This window comes from Sus scrofa, chromosome 3 (assembly GCF_054392235.1).
Source record: "Sus scrofa isolate SSC_HxYL_T2T_F1_AM1 chromosome 3, Sscrofa_HxYL_maternal_Yorkshire_Landrace_v2.0, whole genome shotgun sequence".
Classification (NCBI taxonomy): Eukaryota; Metazoa; Chordata; class Mammalia; order Artiodactyla; family Suidae; genus Sus; species Sus scrofa.
In genome coordinates, this window is record NC_139385.1 from 115,424,900 (window position 1) to 115,445,043 (window position 20,144).

The following is a 20,144-nucleotide window of genomic DNA, read 5'->3' on the forward strand; positions in this document are numbered from 1 at the left end:
TGACAGGGTTAAGGTCACTACTGCTGTTTACTATGGCTGAGATGAATGGAACATGTTGGCATTAGGAGACAAGGCTGAACAATAGGATAAAGGCCACATCACCCGAAGATTTCTTTATGTCATGTTAAATGGTTTAAAATCTATCTTGAAGGTGATAGGGAGTCGTTAAAAATGTTTAAATAGAGGAATGACATGATTAGATTTGTATTTCAGAAATACAATATACATAAATTGGATCACCCCATCAATCTTGGTTGTAAGATATGAGAAGGGAGGAAGTAATCCAGTAATGAAGCTGTTTTCATAATTCCATAGATATAACAAGTCCACGAGCCTAGGAAGACTGAATAAAGGACGATGGAGAGAGGGCCAAGACTGAAACTCTAGAGATAAATAGTAAATAAGGATCGAGATGAGGGAAACAAATCAGCAGTAGAGCCTGTTGGAGAGGTAGGATGAAAACCAAGAGAACAGAGTTATCAAAGACAGAAGAGAGTTTCAAGGACAGACAGCAGTCTCAAAAGGAACGGAGTCAGTACATGAGGACAGAAAAGAATCCAGAGTAGGTCATTGGTGCCCTCCGGCAGAGTATTTTCTCAACTATATAGAGCCAAATTGTAGAAGATTGGGGAGTGAATGAGAGAGTGAAGGAAGTGGAAGCATTTGATCTGGGAAAGGAAGAAGCAAGACAGAGACAGATGGAATAGAACAAGGAGGCTGGAATTCCCTGGTGGCTCACTGGGTTGAGGATCTGACATTGTCATTGCTGAGACTCTCGTTCCTCCTGTGGCAGTTGTGGGTTTGATCCCTGGCCTGGGAACTACTGAATACTGTGGCTGCGGCCAAAAAAGAAAAAAAAAAGAAAAGGAAACAGAGATAACAAGGAGGCAGATAAGATAGAAGAATCTAAGAGGTTTTTTGAAGGGTAGGAGGAATTAGATAGGAAAGACTTGAGTAGGAGAGAGCAGCTTAGCCAGCGAAAGAGGCTGACAACATGCGGGGTATGATTGAGGTCCTTGAAGAGTCTTTGGATTTGGGGTATTCTTTTTTTTTTTTTTTTTTTTTTTTCCTTTGCCACACTCATGGCATTCGGAATTTCCCAGGCCAGAGATTGAACCCGTACGACAGCAGTGACCGTGACGGATCCTTAACCTGCTGAGCCACCAAGGAACTCTTGGAGAATCTTTGGAAGTCAAACAGGATGGGGTAGGAAGCTCGTGAGGAAAGATTAATCAGACTTGGATAGATGCTTGATCTTAAGGAAAGAAGTAAAGGTGGCTTTGGTTGCAACTAAGTTTTTTTCTCCCTCTTTGACATTTGAGGGCAGTTCTTTAGATGGGTTTGATGTGGAAGATTGTGAGTGAGAGGCTTTTTAAAGCGAATAGTGAGTGAGTAGTGAAATTCTATAATAGTTTTTTTTTTTTTTTTGAGAAACTTCAAGACATTTGGATTTTCCTCAAATTTAAGCACATCTGATTTCTTGTTTTTATTTATTTATTTTTTGTCTTTTTTGTTGTTGTTGTTGCTATTTCTTGGGCTGCTCCCGCGGCATATGGAGGTTCCCAGGCTAGGGGTTGAATCGGAGCTGTAGCCACTGGCCTATGCCAGAGCCACAGCAACTCGGGATCCGAGCCGCGTCTGCAACCTACACCACAGCTCATGGCAACGCCGGATCGTTAACCCACTGAGCAGGAGCAGGGACCGAACCCGCAACCTCATGGTTCCTAGTCGAATTCGTTAACCACTGTGCCACGACGGGAACTCCTGATTTCTTGTTTTTAAATTGAATTTTTTCTATATCTAAATGATTTACTTTATGAAAGGACTTAACTATGACTCATTTTTTAATAATGAACATTTCTTTTTTCTTTTTAGGGCCACACCCACAGCATGTGGAAGTTCCCAGGCTAGGGATCGAATTGGAGCTGCAGCTGCCGGCCTACACCACAGCCACAGCAATGCAGGATCTGAGCTGTTTCTTTGACCTACACCATAGCCCACGGCAATGCTGGATCCTTAACACACTGAGTGAGGCCAGGGATCCAACCTGCAACCTCGTGGTTCCTAGTCAGATTCGTTTCTGCTGCGCCATGATGGGAATTCCTGTAATAGTTCTAAGATGAATCTGAAAGAGACTCATCAGAATGCCTAGAATCTCTAGTAGACTACTCCTATGTACTTAGGTTGGAAATCATAAAATTTAGAGTCACTAGACTTAGCAATACTGTTTAGTCCAGAAGAGAAAATAAATAGGAGAATTACCATTTTTAAAAGTAAAAACTGGAGTTCCCACTGTAGCGCAACAGGAACGGGTGGCATGTATCTCTGCAGCACGAGGATACAGGTTCGATACCCGATCCAGTGCAGTGGGTTAGATGATCTGGTGTTGACACAGCTATGGTGTAGGTTGCAACTGTAGCTGGGATCTGATCCCTGGCTTGGGAACTTCATATGCCATAGGGTGGCCCAAAAATAAAAGTAAAAGTAAAAATGATTTAAATACATAATAATTTGTTGACTGAAAATTTATTGAGATAAAATACAGCCATTTCTTAAGATTGTTATAATGTTTGCTACATAGTCCTATATTAATTTTTTAACTACCAAATTTATTTTTACAAGTATATTTTCTTAGATTTAATAATATAAAAGTATCCTTTGGAATTAAAATTAATTTCTCTCTATTAATTTATAATAGCTGATTGGTGTTGAGTTGCTGAGTGTTCTGCACCGTTTGCTCTTGACCTGGAATCCACCATCTGTCCAGCTGCTAGTGACTGGTGTTGTACAACAGATAGTAAGAGCTGCTCAGGATTATTTGCAAGAAAAAAGAAACACACTAAGTAAGCACTAGAAATTACACTAACTTTGAAGTAAACTTATCTATACTCTAATTTTTTAAATATTAATGTCAGAAAGTTGGGTTTTTTGGTTTTTTGTTTGCTTTTTAGGGCTGCACCTTCAATATATAGAAGTTCCCAGGCTAGGGATTGAATCAGAGCTGCAACTGCCGGCCTACACCACAGCCACAGCAACACAGGATCCGAGCCTCGTCTGTGACCTATACCGCAGCTCACAGCAATGCCGGATCCCCAACCCACTAAGTGAGGCCATGGATTGAACCCTCATCCTTATGGATGCTAGTTGAATTCATTTCCACTGAGCCATGACGGGACCTCCTAATGTTAGAAAGTTTTAAAGTAAAGAATTTAACCATCCATTTAGAAGACTTGCAATTGATTTTGCTTTTATTAGAAAGAACCACATGAAATTGGTCATATTCATCTTCAAACGTGTCAACTTCATATGTTTTAGCCTAACATATGTGTTTCTCCCATTATGAAATACATTCCTAATAAAAATACCTAATAAAACTTTTTGAAGTAAAAAACGAATTGCTCTTTCCTTTTTAGGAGAGGTCAATAAACAGAATTCTAGGAAGGCAGAGAATTATTCTGAAAAAGACATATGGCATCAGTTACACATTTAGTGGTAAACTCTTGTGAAAGAATTTATTAAACATACTTATTGTATTGTTTCATCTACTATTTGTAATTTTATGGCTGGGAATTTCACGAAATGTTCTTTTACCCAAGATGAAGATGATATGGAAAAAGAGTCCGGTCCTGTTTTAGGAGAAGGAGGTGACAGTGGTGGTCTCATTCCTGGAAAGTCTCTTGTGTTTGCAACCATGGAGCTATTGATGTTCATCCTAGTACGGCACATGCCGCATCTCAGTACCAAGATGTCAGACTCTCCGAGTCACACAGCCGCTAAAACTCGACTGTCAGAAGAAAGTTCTCGTCTGGTGGCAGCCACAGTTAGCATACTCTCTGACTTACCATCCCTTTGTTCACCAGCTGGTACAGTATTGACCACTGTTTGGAAATTTATTATACTGTATTAGTAATGAGCTTGCCTTTGAATCTGAATACTTTTATGACTTAGTTCCTCTTAAATCTTAAGGGAAAAATAGGTCTTCATAAGGGTTTTTTGTTTTTTGTTTTTTTTTCTTACCTTTGGGAGCCTATGAAGACTAAAAATTTAAAATACCAAAAGCCCAAAATGCTCTTTTCAGATATATTTCAAACAAACTTCAGCAAAGAGATAGAACCATAGCTTGAGGAAAGACGTTAAATGTTAATAGATAGACATAAAGTGGAATTACTGAACCCTTTATTTTCTGGTCTGGTTGATGCTCTTGAGGAATACTGACAAACTGACAAATGTCAGAGGATGGTGACAACCTACTTGAAGGAGCAACTAAAGAAATTGTCGCTAAAAAAGATAATAGCTTTCTGCAGACACCTGAAGAACTATTGGATGGAAAAGTAGCCTTTCCCTCTGTTGTATCTAGAAGGTGGAGATAGTATCAGGAGATATAAAGGTAAATTTCAGCTCCATCCAAGCCCGCAGATGTGAAAACAGTGAATTCTCCATCATTGGAGCTCTGCAGGCAGACTGCAGTGGCTGCATGTGAGAGTGGTGAATGGAGTCTTTCATTAAGTCAGTGGTTGAATTTGATTACCTTAGAGTTCTTTCAGCTCCAAATCCTAGGATTCTTTCATTTCTTTCTGGCTTGCCTGTATAGTCTTTTTATTATTTTCCTGGCCTAATTAGCACTCACAGACTGTTCTAAGGCTGACTTAGTGCAGTGAGATTGATTACTTGTCATGGAATTGCTATACCATTCACCAAGTGTCTCAAATACTTCTCAAATTATTTGGTAGTGTATTCCTTATGTTTTTCTACCTTCCTTCCTCCTTTTCATTATAAAGGGCATGACATATTAAATAGGTGAAATATTGGAAGTAATAAAAACAAGGCAAATTGGGAAAAGAAAGAAATATTGTCTTTGAAGTAACTTGTGACTTATTTTCTTTTTCAAACATTGAATTATAGTAATAGTAGTGAAGTAAATTTTGTATAAATACATATTAAACCAGTCAGTTGTAAGAAATTATAAATAATTTAAGCAATTGTAATATGGGAACTGGAGTATGAGGTAATATGTTTTGTTTTTATTTCAGGATGTATGACAATCCTGCCCACGATTCTGTTTTTAATTGCAAGAATATTGAAAGACACAGCAATAAAGTCTGCAGATAATCAGGTTCCTCCACCAGTCAGTGCAGCTCTTCAAGGGATCAAAAGTATTGTGACACTTTCAATGGCCAAAACCGAGGAAACTCAGAAACAGTGGACAGCTCTAATTCGTAGTACTCTTGCATGCATCCTAGAATATTCTCAACCAGGTAACCTGATCGGTTTTACAATTTTTAATTTATTAGGATATGTATTCCCTAAAAATTAATTGAATGAGCTAGTCAGGAAACTACTGTATAACATTGCATCAACTCAGAGAGGTGTTTAAGTCCCATTTTTCAGAAGTGAACTTGAGCTTCCTATTCCAGATTTTGATTCTGAATGCCCTTATCTTGGCACTTACATAGATGTTGGGGAGTTTTCCCAAATAGAAAGGATGTAGTACATATAAAACTCGTATACACTGACTTGAAGTCTTATGTAGTTGTCAATCTCTTATATTTTAATCAGTTATTATTCATTCCACTATCAACAGATATTTTTACTGTTTCCGAATTTTCCCAATTATAAAAATTATCTCAGTGAACAGTCTTATAAATTCCTCATGTACCTGTGCTGGGAGATTTTCTAGGGCATACACCTAAACATGAAATTGATGGCACATTTTAATTTTATCAGACATTGCCAAATTGCTCTCCAAAGTAGCTCTATGAATTTACACTTCTACCAGCAGTGTTGGATCTCTACCAATACACGGTATTTCAGACTTTTAAATTTCACTGTCTGATGGGTACAGTATAGTATCTTACTTTAATTTTCAAATTTTCTTAGTGAGTATAAGCATTTTTCATGTTTGTGTTTCATTTGGGAGAGAAATGCAGATTCATATTTTTATCCATTTTTCTCCTAACTTTTTATTTCATTTTATTTCTGTTGTAATTGTGAGAGGATTGATTATTAAATAATTAAAGATTTGCCATATTGCCTATTAAAAGATTTCCACACTGTCTTGAGAATGTGGAGTATGCCCAAGAATGAACATATAGGGCAGTGAAACAGAACAGATTGTTTTAAAACAGACATTCATCCTTATAAGAATATAATACATGATGAGGAGTTCCCGTCGTGGCGCAGTGGTTAACGAATCCGACTAGGAACCATGAGATTGCGGGTTCGGTCCCTGCCCTTGCTCAGTGGGTTAACGATCCGGCGTTGCCGTGAGCTGTGGTGTAGGTTGCAGACGCGGCTCAGATCCCGCATTGCTGTGGCTCTGGCGTAGGCCGGTGGCTACAGCTCCGATTCAACCCCTAGCCTGGGAACCTCCATATGCCGCGGGAGCGGCCCAAGAAATAGCAACAACAACAAAAAGACAAAAGACAAAAATAAATAAATAAATAAATAAATACACTTTAAAAAAAAAAAAATAATAATACATGATGAAGTCACATCCATTATTCTTCAAATGGTTTGTGTCAATTAGCCATTCGATTTGTCAGTTCTAGTTAGGTCCTCATCTTATATCGTGACTCAAAATAAATACCAGATAAGTTAAAATGATAATGCAAAAATTTTAAAATAGATAAAGAAGATGTAGATGAATTTTTTGTCAGAATGGCAAAGGACTGTGTAAGTATAGGTCAATGGTAAATATCACAGAGGAAAATATCAATGTATTGGACTATAGAGTTCAACTTCTACCTGTCAAACAGTGTATGGTAGAAGTTGGGTGGTATCATTTTAAACTTAAACAGTTCTGTATGTCAATTACATCTCAATAAAACTGGAAGAAAAAATTTTTTTTTTTGTCTTTTTGCCATTTCTTAGCCCGCTCCTGCGACATATGGAGGTTCCCAGGCTAGGGGTCGAATCGGAGCTGTAGCTGCCAGCCTACACCAGGTCCACAGCAATGCAGGATCCAAGCTGCGTCTGTGACCTACACCACAGCTCACAGCAACGCCGGATCCCCAACCCACTGAGCAAGGGCAGGGATTGAACCCACAACCTCATGGTTCCTCGTCGGATTCGTTGACCACTGAGCCATGACGAGAACTCCAAGAAAAAAAATTTTTAATAAAAGATAGCTAAAAAAGATCAGAAACTGACAATAATGTTTATATGTGTTAATATCATTAATACACAAAGAATTCTTATAAGAACATTTAACACCCAATATAAGAAAGAAGATAGGAAAGAGCACACATTTGTAAAAAGGAAAAAGATGCCCACCAGGCATATAAAAAAATTAGCCATTTTATTATATAAGCAAAGAAATACATAGAAAAACAAAGTAATAAAAATTTTTATGTGTAAAACTGACTTAAAAAAATATGAGTATGTACAGGTGGAGTCAGTACCAGGAGAACATTTTCATATTTTGCTGAAGGAAGTTTAAAACAGTTGAAGAATTCCTTAGTGCCTCAACACATTAAGGGTCTGATGTCACTACTGTGGCTTAGGTCACTGCCGTGGTGCAGGTTCCATCCCTGGCCCAGGCATGGCCAAAAAGATAAACAGTTTAAACTTTCAAGAATTCAATTCTGCAAAATGCCCAAAAAGCCTTTAAGAATTCAAACTTTGACCTCACTGATCCAAGACTTATATTCAAAGTTACTTATCTGAATATAGAGAGTTATTTAGACTAACCCAGACACCATAAAACGGTAAACAAATACTTAGAAATTAAACTGTCGCTCGATGGTACAATGCTATGGCTCCCCGTGCCATTTCGGGAATTCCTTTTTTTTTCATTTGTAAAAACTTCAATTTTGAAATAATTTTTAAAAACTTCAATTTTGAAAGATTTAAAACTTAAAAAAAAAATACAAGAATATTAAAGTGAACTCCAAGATTCCTTTCTCCTAGATTCACCAATTGTTGCCACATATGTTTTTTTGCTCTGTAATCCACATAGTATTGTTAATATTACATTATTAATTTTGGCGAACCACTTGAGAATACACTGAAGTCATCATGACTTTCTACTCCTAAATACGTCACAGAAATCCTAACAAGAAGTCTCTTACGTAACCACTGAAAAATTATCAAATTGAGGCAATTTAACATCGATGCATGGAGTTCTCACTGTGACTCAGAGAGTTAAGAACCCAACATAGTGTCCTTGAGGGTGCAGGTTTGATCCCTGGCCTCACTCAGCTGGTTAAGGATTCGGCATTGCCCCAAGCTGCGGTGTGGGCCACAGATGCAGCCCAGATCCAGTGTTGCCGTTGCTGTGGCCTGCAGCTGCAGGTCTGATTCAACCCCTGGCCCGCAAGTGCAGCAATAAAAAGAAAAGAAAAAAATGGATACAGTGTTCTTACTTTTCATATGCAAATTTCAGCAGTTTTGCTGATAGTTGTCCTCAGTTTTTATCTTTCAGGGCATTAGGTTTTTTTAAAGTACAGGTTATCTTTTATAGAATGTTCTTTGATTTGGTATTGTCTGAATTTTATCTCATGATGAGATTCAGGTTGTACATAAGTATTGTTAGTCTTTCACAGTGCATCATATAAAGAGGCATATAATGTTGCTATGTCCCATTATTGGGGAACTTTACGTTAGTAACCTAAGTTGGTGTTTGCCATGTTTCTCCCTATAAAGTTGACATTCCCCTTTACAGTTAATACAGAATTTGTTGGGAGGTACTTTAAGACTGTGTCAGTTGTTGGCTCTTCATCAAACTTTCACCCAACTTTCAGCAAATGGTTTTAGCATTTGTTGTTCTTGAATTGATTATTAGTATGATGATGTCAGAATGATAATTTTCTAACTTCTACATTTATTTGTTCCTTTTATATTTATTAGCTGGCATTTTACTGAAAGAGAGCTTTGTCCTTGCCCTCCCTTTATTATTTATATGTTTGTTTACTTCTGTCACTGTGGACTCATGATTCTTTTTCTAATTCAGTGGGTTCTTTACTTTCATTTTGACATGCCCCAAGATATAGAAGACTCATCTTGTACTTTCTGGCACCAAGATGTAGCAGACTCATCTTGTATTTTCTCTGTTACTATTCTGGAATCAATTACTTGTCCCAAAAGCCCTGGTTCCTTTTAGTAGAGAATGGTGTATCTTTTTAAATTTTTTTTTTAAAGTATACATGATTAACAGTGTTGTGTTAATTTCTGGTGTACAGCAAAGTGATTCAGTTATATGTATGTATACACATGTTCTTTTTCATATTCTTTTCCTTTATGCTTTATTACAGGATATTATAGGATATTGTGTATTAATCTTGTATCCTGCTACTTTGCTGAATTCATTTATCAGTTCTAATAGTTTTATGTGGAGTCTTTAGGGTTTTCTAAATATAGTATCACTTCTTCCACATGTAATGACAATTTTACCTCTTCTTTTACACTTTGGATACCTTTTATTTCTTTTTCTTTTCTGATTGCTTTGACTAGGACTTCCAATACTATGTTGAATAGAAGTGGTGAGAGTGGGCATCCTTGTCATGTTTCAGATTTTAGCAGCAAGGCTTTCAGCTTTTCACCATTGAGTATTAGGTTGGCTGTGAGATTAACTTTTTTATTTATTTTTTATTTTATTTCATTTCATTTTATTATTCCTTTTTTTAGGGCTGCTTCTGCAGCATATGGAGCTTCCCAGGCTAGGAGTCTAATCGGAAGTGTAGCTACTGGCCTACACCACAGCCACAGCAACACCAGATGTAAACTGCATCTGCAACCTATACCACAGCTCACGGCAACGCTAGATCCTTAACCCACTGAGCAAGGCCAGGGATCGAACCCACAACCTCATGGTTCCTAGTCAGATTCGTTAACCATTGGGAACTCCAAGATTAACTTTTTTAAATTAGATGCCAAATCTTCTTAAAGTCACAATTTAAAAATAAAATGTTAATTTTCAGACAAAAAGCTGCTTGTAGTGTCGTGAGTTAGAGATTATTCTCATTTCACCTAGAATAATATTTCTATGGTAGAATTCTCAGGTTTTTATCATATATGACTTAGATTATTGTAAATTGGATAAATCTTTTAAACTTTACATCTTTCTCTTTTCTTTATGTTCCTTACACTCTTCTCAACTGTTGTTCTTAGGTCATTCTATTTTATGAAAAGTTGGTACCCTCATTATGAGAGAATGTTAGCATATCAAATAGATCTGCTTATAATTCTAGTGAAGTACTGATAATCACTGGGTATTTGTAATTGCCAAATTAGCTCAAATTCACATGTAAAAATGTTGATATGAGTTCCTGTTGTGGCTCAGTAGTAACAAACCTGACTAGTATCCATGAGGATGCGGGTTTGATCCCTGGCCTCACTCAGTGGGTTAAGGATCTGGCATTGCACTGAGCTGCAGTGTAGGTCGAAGATATGGCTCAGATCCTGCATCACTGGGGCTGTGGTATAAGCCAGCAGCTGCAGCTCCAATTTAACCCCTAGCCTGGGAACTTCATACCCTGCATCTATGGCCCAAAAAAAGCCAAAAGAAAAAAACAAGAAGTTGATAAGTTCAGCTGTAGAAAAAAAAATGGTGATCATAAAATAGTTTGAGTCTCTTATATGTTCAGTAATAATTGTTTCTTAGAATAAATGTATGTATTTCCTGTATTTCTAATTGCATACTGTATTGCCATTAACTATTCCTAAATAAATGATGGTAATAGCAAGAAATGTTTTTTTTTTTTAATTATGAGAGTACTATCTTTAGGAAATTGTACAAGTTTTTTTGTTTACGGTTGTGTAGAATTTATAGGTTTCATGTTTTACTAAGTGCAAAAGTGAGATCACTAAGAAGACATACTCTGGATTTTTAAATTAGAACATTTTATCATTTAACTCTGTTGGAAGGAGAGTATTTGGAAATTTTTGATCAATCTAAACTACAAAGAAGTTAAATGGCTTTTAACTATTTTATATTTCCATATTTTATATTTTTCATATTAGAGTTCTTAGGATATATGTGTGAATTTTTTCAATTAATGTACCATCTAGAAAAAAAGAGAGAACTTAAATACAGGGACTTCTAATAAAGTGTCCCCCAAGTTTCCTCAATAGTAGATGAGTTCTATTCTTAAAGTCGTTTATACATTCTATTAGAGTTGAAGTACTGCTGTACAGGTGGTTGGAGAATGAAGGTTATTGTTCAAGACTGAAATTTTGAAGCATTTTAGAAATAGCATATTGCTTTCATTTTATATATATATGTATGTAATTATTATTTATATATTTCAGAAGATTCTATGCCTATGCCTGATGAAGTAAGCATGCTAACAGCAATTGCACTCTTCCTGTGGTCTGCTGGAAGTGAAATAATAGGAGTCCAGTCACTGCAGAATGGCTGCATGAATAGATTTAAAAATGCATTAAATTCATGTGATCCATGGGTAAGTTACACTTAAAACATAGTGGTAAGTCTTCCACTTTAGCAAGAAAATTTTAGATGTGCTTAACACCGAGGACATTAAAGAATAAATATATAAGGTATTTTAAATGGGCCTATTGGAAATTAGGTTTTCTAGAAAATAAATTTTATTGTTTTACAGTGTCAGAATCTAAACTAATGAGCAAAAAAAAAAAAAAAAAACCTGCTGCACATCAGAAAAAGAAGCACTTTCGTAACATCTGCCTCTCTCTTGCTGAATCAGAGTCTCCAAATGTGTGTCCAAAGATCTGTATTTTTATAACACTCCCCAGGTATTTTTTATGTCCAGCAATGTTTGGCAGCTTTTCTTCTACCAAGCACTAAAACAGTTTTTTCCCATTATTTTTCTCCTATGTTGATGGATCTGCCTTTCTTTGTTGGTTTGTTTGTTATTAATATGAAGTCTTTCTAATCTAAAGTGAAGCCACTGAGACCTTACTTTCAAGACCTAGAACACTTAAATTGATAAAAGCAGTCATTTCCAGGGAATCCAAATGGAGTTGAGGTGTCTAAATAATATATTTTTATAGCTTTGTTTGACATCATTTAGATATTAGCCTTCCATACTAAATATGTGAGGTTAAATGAAAAGGGCAATTATAAATTAAACAAAGAATTAAAAACAGAAATTAGAATTTTTGATTAATTTCTTTTCAGTTTTATTTAGCTAATGTATTAGAAGTTTTATTACTGCATTTCTTTTTTTATTATTTTTTAATGATTTTTATTTCCTCCATGATGGTTTACAGTGTTCTATCAATTTCTACTATCTATTACTCCATTTCTGTAAGTAGAAAATAGCATTAATTTGTCCCACATTGCTATTTTCATCCTGCGGTATTGCTTCTTTTCAGTACATATTAAGATGCAGTGTGATTGTAGAGCAAATAAGAACTATCACAAATGTTAATTAATAAAGTGATTTTCTTCTATAGGTTCAAGCCAAATGTTACCAGCTTCTCCTCTCGGTCTTTCAACATTCCAACCGTGCCCTTTCAACTCCCTATATCCATACATTAGCTCCAATCGTGGTTGAAAAGCTAAAAGCTGTTGAAAGAAATAGACCAGCCAATAATACAGAACTTTTAGCTGTTCAAGAAGGAATCAAAGTTCTTGAAACTTTGGTTACTCTTGGGGAAGAACAGAACAGTAAGTATTTTCCTGTGAAAAGATTTCCATGAATCTAAAATGAAGGTTTGTATTTTATATAAATCTTATTTGCTATTTGACACAGGCCACAGCAGTAATAGTCCCTTTCCTAAGGACGATTATGGTTACTGTCTGAAAGCCTAATGTTTTTGCTATTTATTTTTTAAGAGCAAAAGTTTAAAGTAAATTACTAATGGCATTTCAATCCATGGATTTTTTTCTTTCTAGGAATGTACTCTTTAAGAACCAGGGGAAATATGAATGTTTAGTAGATTTTTAAAAATAATACATTTTGGTGTTCATAATAGAGGTATAAAGAAGCTTTTTAACAAGTAAGACCAGAATGTTCCCATCGTGGCTCAGTGGAAACGAATCTGACCATCATACATGAGGACACAGATTTGATCCCTGGCCTTACTCATTGGGTTAAGGATCCAGGCTCTGCCGTGAGCTGTGGTGTAGGTCGCAGACACGGCTCAGATCTCATGTTGTTGTGGCTGTGGCATAGGCCAGCGGCCACAGCTCTGATTCGACCCCTAGCCTGGGAACCTCCATATGCTGCAGAAGCAGCCCTATAAAGACAAAAAAAAAAGTAGGACCAGATTAGTATTAATGCCAAACATCATTATTAAAATACCTCAAAATAAACTTTTTAATTTTTTAAAATGAAGAACTACCACATTTTATCCATTTAACCAGAGACCTTAACACCTACTCCTCTTTATTCCATGCTATCTTGATTTTATCACCATCTAAAATTTATCTTAAGAAATATGACCTTTGTTAGCAGACTATGCTTTTTAAATTAGTACCTTATGACTGAATGTTAAGCTGTTTATTGTTTTTCAAGATCATAAATTAGATGCATATTCTTATACAGATATCTTTGCACACATGCACACTTTATTATTTCTATTAGATAAATTCCTTAAAGTGAAATTATTGGGCCAAAGGAATGCACATTTTTAAGGCTGATTACTCTCCAGATAAATATTACATCAGTTTTTTCCATCATAAATTTTTTTCTCTTATCATGAAAGAATTTCACAGTAAACTGGAAAGGTAGTAGAGATTTTAAAAAGCTATTGCTAATAGCTTCCCTATAAGATAATCCAGAACTATGATAGTAGAAGAGAAAAATACAGAAGTGATTATGAAAAAAAAAAAGACCTGATTTGATGGGTAAGTGGTATAGGGACAAAAGAAAGAGAAGGGACAAATATTACTGTGTTTATTTGTATTGTATTGAAAGAAGCATGGAAACAGTGTTAAAATTGGAAAAATCGGGGAGTTCTCATTGTGGCACAGTGGAAATGAATCCAACTAGTATCCATGAGGATGTAGGTTCTATGCCTGGCTTTGTTCAGTGTGTCAGGGATCCAGCATTCTGTGGCCGTGGTGTAGGCCAGCAGCTGTAGCCCCAGTTCGACACCTAGCCTGGGAAGTTCTATATGCTGCAGATGCAGCCCTAAAAAGCAAAAAAAGAAAAAAGAAATGCTGTTTGGGAAGAGTTGATAAGTTTAGTTGAAATTAGATACTAATTATTTGGGTAGACATGTTATAGCTTATATTATGACTCATGTTTGGTAACTCAGCATAATTTTATCTTTATTTTTATTTTACTCACTGTAAGCTCCATTAACATGGGGACTAAATCTTAGTCATTTTGTAATCCTAGCATTGAGCTTATTGACATTTGCATAGTCAGTATTTAAAATGTATGTGAGTTGAGTTGACCCTTGGGATCAGTTCCTGAACAGGTACCCTGATTTAGGCAGGGAAAAGAGTCTCATACTTTTTCTTTTTTTTTCTTTTTTTTTGTCTTTTTGCTATTTCTTGGGCCGCTCCCGCAGCATATGGAGGTTCCCAGGCTAGGGGTCTAATCGGAGCTGTAGCTGCCAGCCTATGCCAGAGCCGCAGCAACTCGGGATCCGAGCCACGTCTGCAACCTACACCACAGCTCATGGCAACGCCGGATCGTTAACCCACTGAGCAAGGGCAGGGATCTAACCCGCAACCTCATGGTTCCTAGTCGGATTTGTTAACCACTGCGCCACGACGGGAACTCCTCATACTTTTTCAAATAATTCACTATTAGTTTGAATTCTTTTAACAATAAGAATATATTTATATATTATTCATGAAATTAAATGTAGTTTAATAATTTGACTTTACAGGATTCATTAAATAAATAACTCTTTAATTTTACATTTAATTAATTTAAGGTATAAAATAACCAAAGCAGGAGTTCCCGTTGTGGCTCAGTGGTTAACGAATCTGACTAGGAACCATGAGGTTGCAGGTTTGGTCCCTGGCCTCGCTCAGTGGGTTAAGGATCTGGTGTTGCCAGGAGCTATGGTGTAGGTCACAGACGCAGCTCCGATCTGGCATTGCTGTGGCTCTCGTGTAGGCTAAAGGCTACAGCTCCGATTAAACCCCTAGCCTGGGAACCTCCATATGCTGCGGGCTCGGCCCTTGAAGAGATAAAAAGACAAAATTAAATTAAATAAAAAAATAAAATAAAATAATCAAAGCAATGTAGCTTCAATTCTTCAACCGATTTCCAATATTTAGTACTAGTAAGTTATATGAACAGTAAGCACCATTATGATTTTTTCATTTTTTAAAAGGCTGCTTCACTCAGATAAAAGATGTTTTGTACTATAGCAATATTTTTAATGGTAGAGTAAGCAATTGGCATTATTATTACTCTTTTTTTTTTTGGTCTTTTTGTCTTTGTTTAGGGCCATTCCCACGGCACATGGAGGTTCCCAGGCCAGGGGTCTAATCAGAGCTGTAGCCGCTGGCCTACATCACAGCCACAGCAACGTGGGATCCGAGCCCTGTCTGCAACCTACACCACAGCTCACGGCAACACCGGATTCTTAACTCACTGATCAAGGCCAGGGATTGAACCCACAACCTCAGCGTTCCTAGTCAGATTCGTTAACCACTGAGCCACGATGGGAACTCCAGCAATTGGCATTTTTAAAAAAATAAAACTAAATCCAAGGTTAAGTGCCATGCAAAAGCCAAATGAAAATGATTGCCATCACATTAACATCTCACATTCACTCATTGCTCTGATGGTTTCCTCCTAATGAATGCTTTAGGTTTCTGTTCCCTATTCCTTTTAAACGGCAACCTCCCTATTATGGAATACCCTCAAAAATTTCATAATTTTGTTCTCAAAATACGTTTTACCAGGTGGCATTTATAGAGTGTTCATTCATTTTTAACCTTTTAGCTAGTATTTTTTAATAAAACAAATTAATAAAAACATGAAATACGTAATCTTATTAGGAAATCAAACCTGATTTCCTACCCTATGATGTTCTGAGCCAAATGGGCAATCTAAAGATTTCCTACCCTAACATGGGTTGGATGGTTAGTAAACAGTCAATTATGAATAATTATTGAGGCCTAAAATAGATTGTGCACGTTTTCTTGTATTTCATCGTAATTCAGACTACCATGGTAAATACCTAGTTTTTAAATAAAATTTATTGGAATTTTCAGATTTGTGATTATCTTCAGACTTTATCTTTGTTATTTGCAGGAGTCCAATTACTTGCTCTTTTAGTTCCCACTTTGATCTCATACCTACTGGATGAAAAGTCTTTTGCCTTAGCAAGCACAACTTCCAAAGATCTTCATGAGTTTGCACTCCAGAATTTAATGCATATTGGACCTCTGTATCCACATGCTTTCAAGACAGTAATGGGAGCAGCTCCGGAGTTGAAAGTACGTTTGGAAACTGCTGTTCGAGCAAGCCAAGCTAGCAAAGCTAAAGCAGCTGCCAGGCAGCCAGCCCCGACTGTGCATTCCGCACCAACAATTAAGCTAAAAACAAGTTTTTTTTAACTTGCTGTCCCATTCATTTTGTTTATATTGTCAACTAGCAACTAATTAGTGATAGCCATTGTATCATTCCATGCTGTAAGTTTAATTCTATTTGTGTTTTTGGAATTAGATGCTTCCAAGGAGGTTAAGTGAAATAATGCTCACACTGGTTTCTGATCTTGAAGGAATGACTTTCTTTTTTATCATGTGAATGTGCTTCATTTTCTTCCCTAATAATGATTCTCTTTCATTAATATATTTTTTTAAACACTGAGCCATAGTCTTTTAAATTAAATGCAAAAAAGTTGTATCATGTAGTTGGGTGCCTGTTGATACTGTCAGGGAAGAAATAGGTCAGTATTTAGCATCTGTTATGCAAAAAATTGATTGAAAAAAACCTATAATTTAAATTTTGAAGTAACCAAAATAATGCAAAGTGTCTATTTCATGGTGTGTATATTAAGAATAAAGTCACATTTTCTTAGCACTTCTCGGAATATCCTTACCTTTCTGATAAACCTTTTTAGTTTCATGTTAGATTACTAAATTATGCTTGTGTCTATTTTAGTTAACTCTCATGTAAAGATCCATTAAAGTGTTTCAAATGTGGGGTAATGTTTTGTTTTTTTTTAATGGCTAACATTTGGCCTTGGTTATGCTTTGTAATTACAAAGCCTTGAGTTCTGGCTATGATGATTAATTTCATTCATCAAATATTTATTGAGTGCCTCCATGTATAAGACATCAAGCTAAGTGCTGCAGGGTACACAAAGATGAATTAGTCATAATTATAGTTATGCCAATCTCTCATGCAGGGTGAATTTTACCACGTCAAATGGATAATTGATGAAATGAATGTTTGCCACAGTGTTTAGCACATTTTGAACACCAGGTTTTACTGGGCAGTGTAATGTAGACTGTATTTTCAAAAGCAAATCACCTTTCTGAACATTCCAAATGCATACCTATTCTTTTTTTTTTTTTTTTTTTTTGTCTTATTTGCCTGTTCTAGGGCCGATCCTGTGGCATATGGAGGTTCCCAGGCTTGGGTCTAATTGGAGCTGTTGCAACCAGCCTACACCAGAGCCACAGCAATGCCAGATCCGAACCACGTCTGCGACCTACACCACAGCTTATGGCGATGCCAGATCCTTAACCCACTGAGCAAGGCCAGGGATCGAACCCACAACCTCATGGTTCCTAGTTGGATTCGTTAACCACTGCACCATGACAGGAACTCCAAATGTATACCTATTCATCGTCTGCTCCCTCCTACTTACTTCCTCTCGTACTCTGAGCATTTGGCAGCTCATGTATCCTTGCTTTTCCTCATTTAGTCTTTCTTTTTTTTTTTTTTTTCTTTTTAGGGCCACACCCATGACATATGGAGGCTTCCAGGCTAGGGGTCAAATTGGAGCTGTGGCTGCACACAGGATCCAAGTCTCATCTGCGATCTACACCACAGCTCACAGCAACACCGTATCCTTAACCCACTGAGCAAGGCCAAGGATCACATGGATGCTAGTCAGATTCATTTCTGCTGAGCCACGATGGGAACCCCCTCCTCATTTAGTCTTTAGACCTCAGGTAGGTACTTTCACCTAATTTCATACTGACTTTGATGTCTGCAGAGTTTTGTTTTGTTTTGTTTTGTTTTTTGTTTTTACTCTTATACCTGCCTTTCCACAGTTACTCTCCTTATTTTTTCAAGAGTTTCTTTGGTTACACTTTTGGTAACACTTCACATACCATTTTAAATGTATAATTCATTGCTTTTTAGTATGTTCACAGTATAGTACAACCATTATCATAATCAATTTTGAGCATTTTTATTACCCCAAAAAGAAATGCTGTACCGTTAAACTTGCCCCATAATCCCTCTGCTTCCCCCCAGCCTTGCACTACTGCTAACCTACTTTCTGTCTCTATCAGTTCTCGTATCATGAACATTTCATGTAAATGAAATCACACAATACGTGGTCCTTTGTGTTTGGCTTCTTAACATTTTTAAGATTCATCCATAAGGTAGCGTGTATCAGTACTGCATCCTTTTTAATGTCTGAATGCTGTTCCATTCTGTGTATATTTTGTTTATCCGTTCATTAGTTGATGGGCATTTGGGTTGTTTTCACTTTTTGTCTGTTACAAATAATGTTACTATAAACAATTGTGTACAAGTGTTTGTGTTACCCTATGTTTTCATTTATCTTGAATATATACCTAGGAGTGGAATTGCTGGCTTGCTGGGAACTCTATGTTCAGCTTTTTAATGAACTGCCAGACTGTTCTCCAGTCTCCTTATTTCTTGCACACATAACCCTTTTTCACTCATCTATTTATAAAATATGTTTATTTCTGCGTTGGCTATTTTCTGCTGTTCTTGGTAGTTCCCAGGCTTTTCCCATCACATCCTACTTTGGGATAGACTACATCATGCAATAGGAATGAGTCTCTCTTTTTTACCTCCTTCTCTACCTCTGTATCTCTTTTTCTCTCTTTCCCCTCCCCAGTACATCTTTATACTTTCCCTAAAGTATTCTGAGCCACTGACTGACAGGTTCTAGTTTTGTATGATCGTAAATATAAAAGGAAGATTTGTTTGAAGAATTATATTTATTTATTTCACTGCCCAACCTGTGAGATTTTTCTAAACCTGAATGATTATATTTATTTGATTATGAACATGCAGTATCATGAAGCTAAAAGGAAAAACAATGACAGGCAGTGGATTCTTTCTGAAGCTTAATCTGAGCATCGTTAGTATTATAAGAAATAATGTACCTTCTCTTTCCAGGTTTGTGTTAATAAATATTGTACTTTTGAATGCTCAATTTAATTAGAACTAAGCTCCAAAGTTCATATTCAAAGTACATATTCTAAGTAGGTTCTGTCATCAAGTCGGTAGGAACAGAACATTGAAGATCTTTGGGGAGCTTCACTTTCCTCATCTATAAAATGAGAAGAGCATTTACTAGGTAGTCTCTGTATGATCTTTTGCACGTCTAAAAAGTACATATGTCTAGGAGTTCCCATAGTGGCGCAGTGGTTAACAAATCCAACTAGGAACCATGAGGTTGCGTGTTCAATTCCTGCCCTTGCTCAATGGGTTAAGGATCCGGCATTGTCTTGAGCTGTGTCGGGTAGGGCGCAGACATGGCCCAAATCTCTGGCTAGGCCAGTGGCTACCGCTCCAATTAGACTCCTAGCCTGGGAACCTCCATGTGCCTGCTATGGGAAGTGGCCCTAGAAAAGACAAATAAAAAAAAAATTTAAAAAAAAGTACGTACGTCTATGTATTTATCCTGCATATTTTTCTCAAGAGAGTAAATCTTTGGCTGATCTTTTAATATTGGTACGTAATTTTATTTCTTCTGATGATTTTTTTTTTTTTTTTTTTTTTTTTTTTTGTCTTTTGAGGTCTGCACCTGAGGCATATGGAAGTTCCCAGGCCATGGGCCGAACTGGAGCTGCAGCCATCGGCTCATACCACAGCCACGGCAATGTGGGATTCAAGCCGCATCTTCAACCTATACCACAGCCCATGGCAACACCAGATCCTCAACCCACTGAACGAGGCCAGGGATCGAACCCGCATCCTCATAGATACTAGTCAGGTTCGTTACCACTGAGCCACAACTGGAACTCCCTGATAATTGATTTTTATATGCATATAAAATTGCTATCACAGTATGACAGTACAACATACATTAAATCC

The 20,144-nt window shown here is 36.8% G+C and overlaps 1 protein-coding gene across 2 annotated transcripts in view; it reads left to right on the plus strand.

Moving 5' to 3' along the window:
• Nucleotides 1-17,039, plus strand: part of HEATR5B (HEAT repeat containing 5B) — a 118,433-nt gene extending 101,394 nt beyond the window's left edge. Inside the window, exons 31-36 of one of the 2 annotated variants that reach the window (XR_002342772.2) lie at nucleotides 2,699-2,843; nucleotides 3,597-4,387; nucleotides 5,031-5,255; nucleotides 11,248-11,399; nucleotides 12,373-12,586; nucleotides 16,146-17,039. Coding sequence is in view for 1 of the 2 variants with exons in the window: in XM_003481246.5 (XP_003481294.2) it covers nucleotides 2,699-2,843; nucleotides 3,597-3,863; nucleotides 5,031-5,255; nucleotides 11,248-11,399; nucleotides 12,373-12,586; nucleotides 16,146-16,450 (1,308 nt within the window). In the remaining variant the exon portion in view is untranslated. The remainder of the gene's footprint in view (nucleotides 1-2,698; nucleotides 2,844-3,596; nucleotides 4,388-5,030; nucleotides 5,256-11,247; nucleotides 11,400-12,372; nucleotides 12,587-16,145) is intronic. The other variant, XM_003481246.5, reaches the window with a different exon arrangement.
• The last annotated feature ends 3,105 nt before the right edge of the window (nucleotides 17,040-20,144 follow it).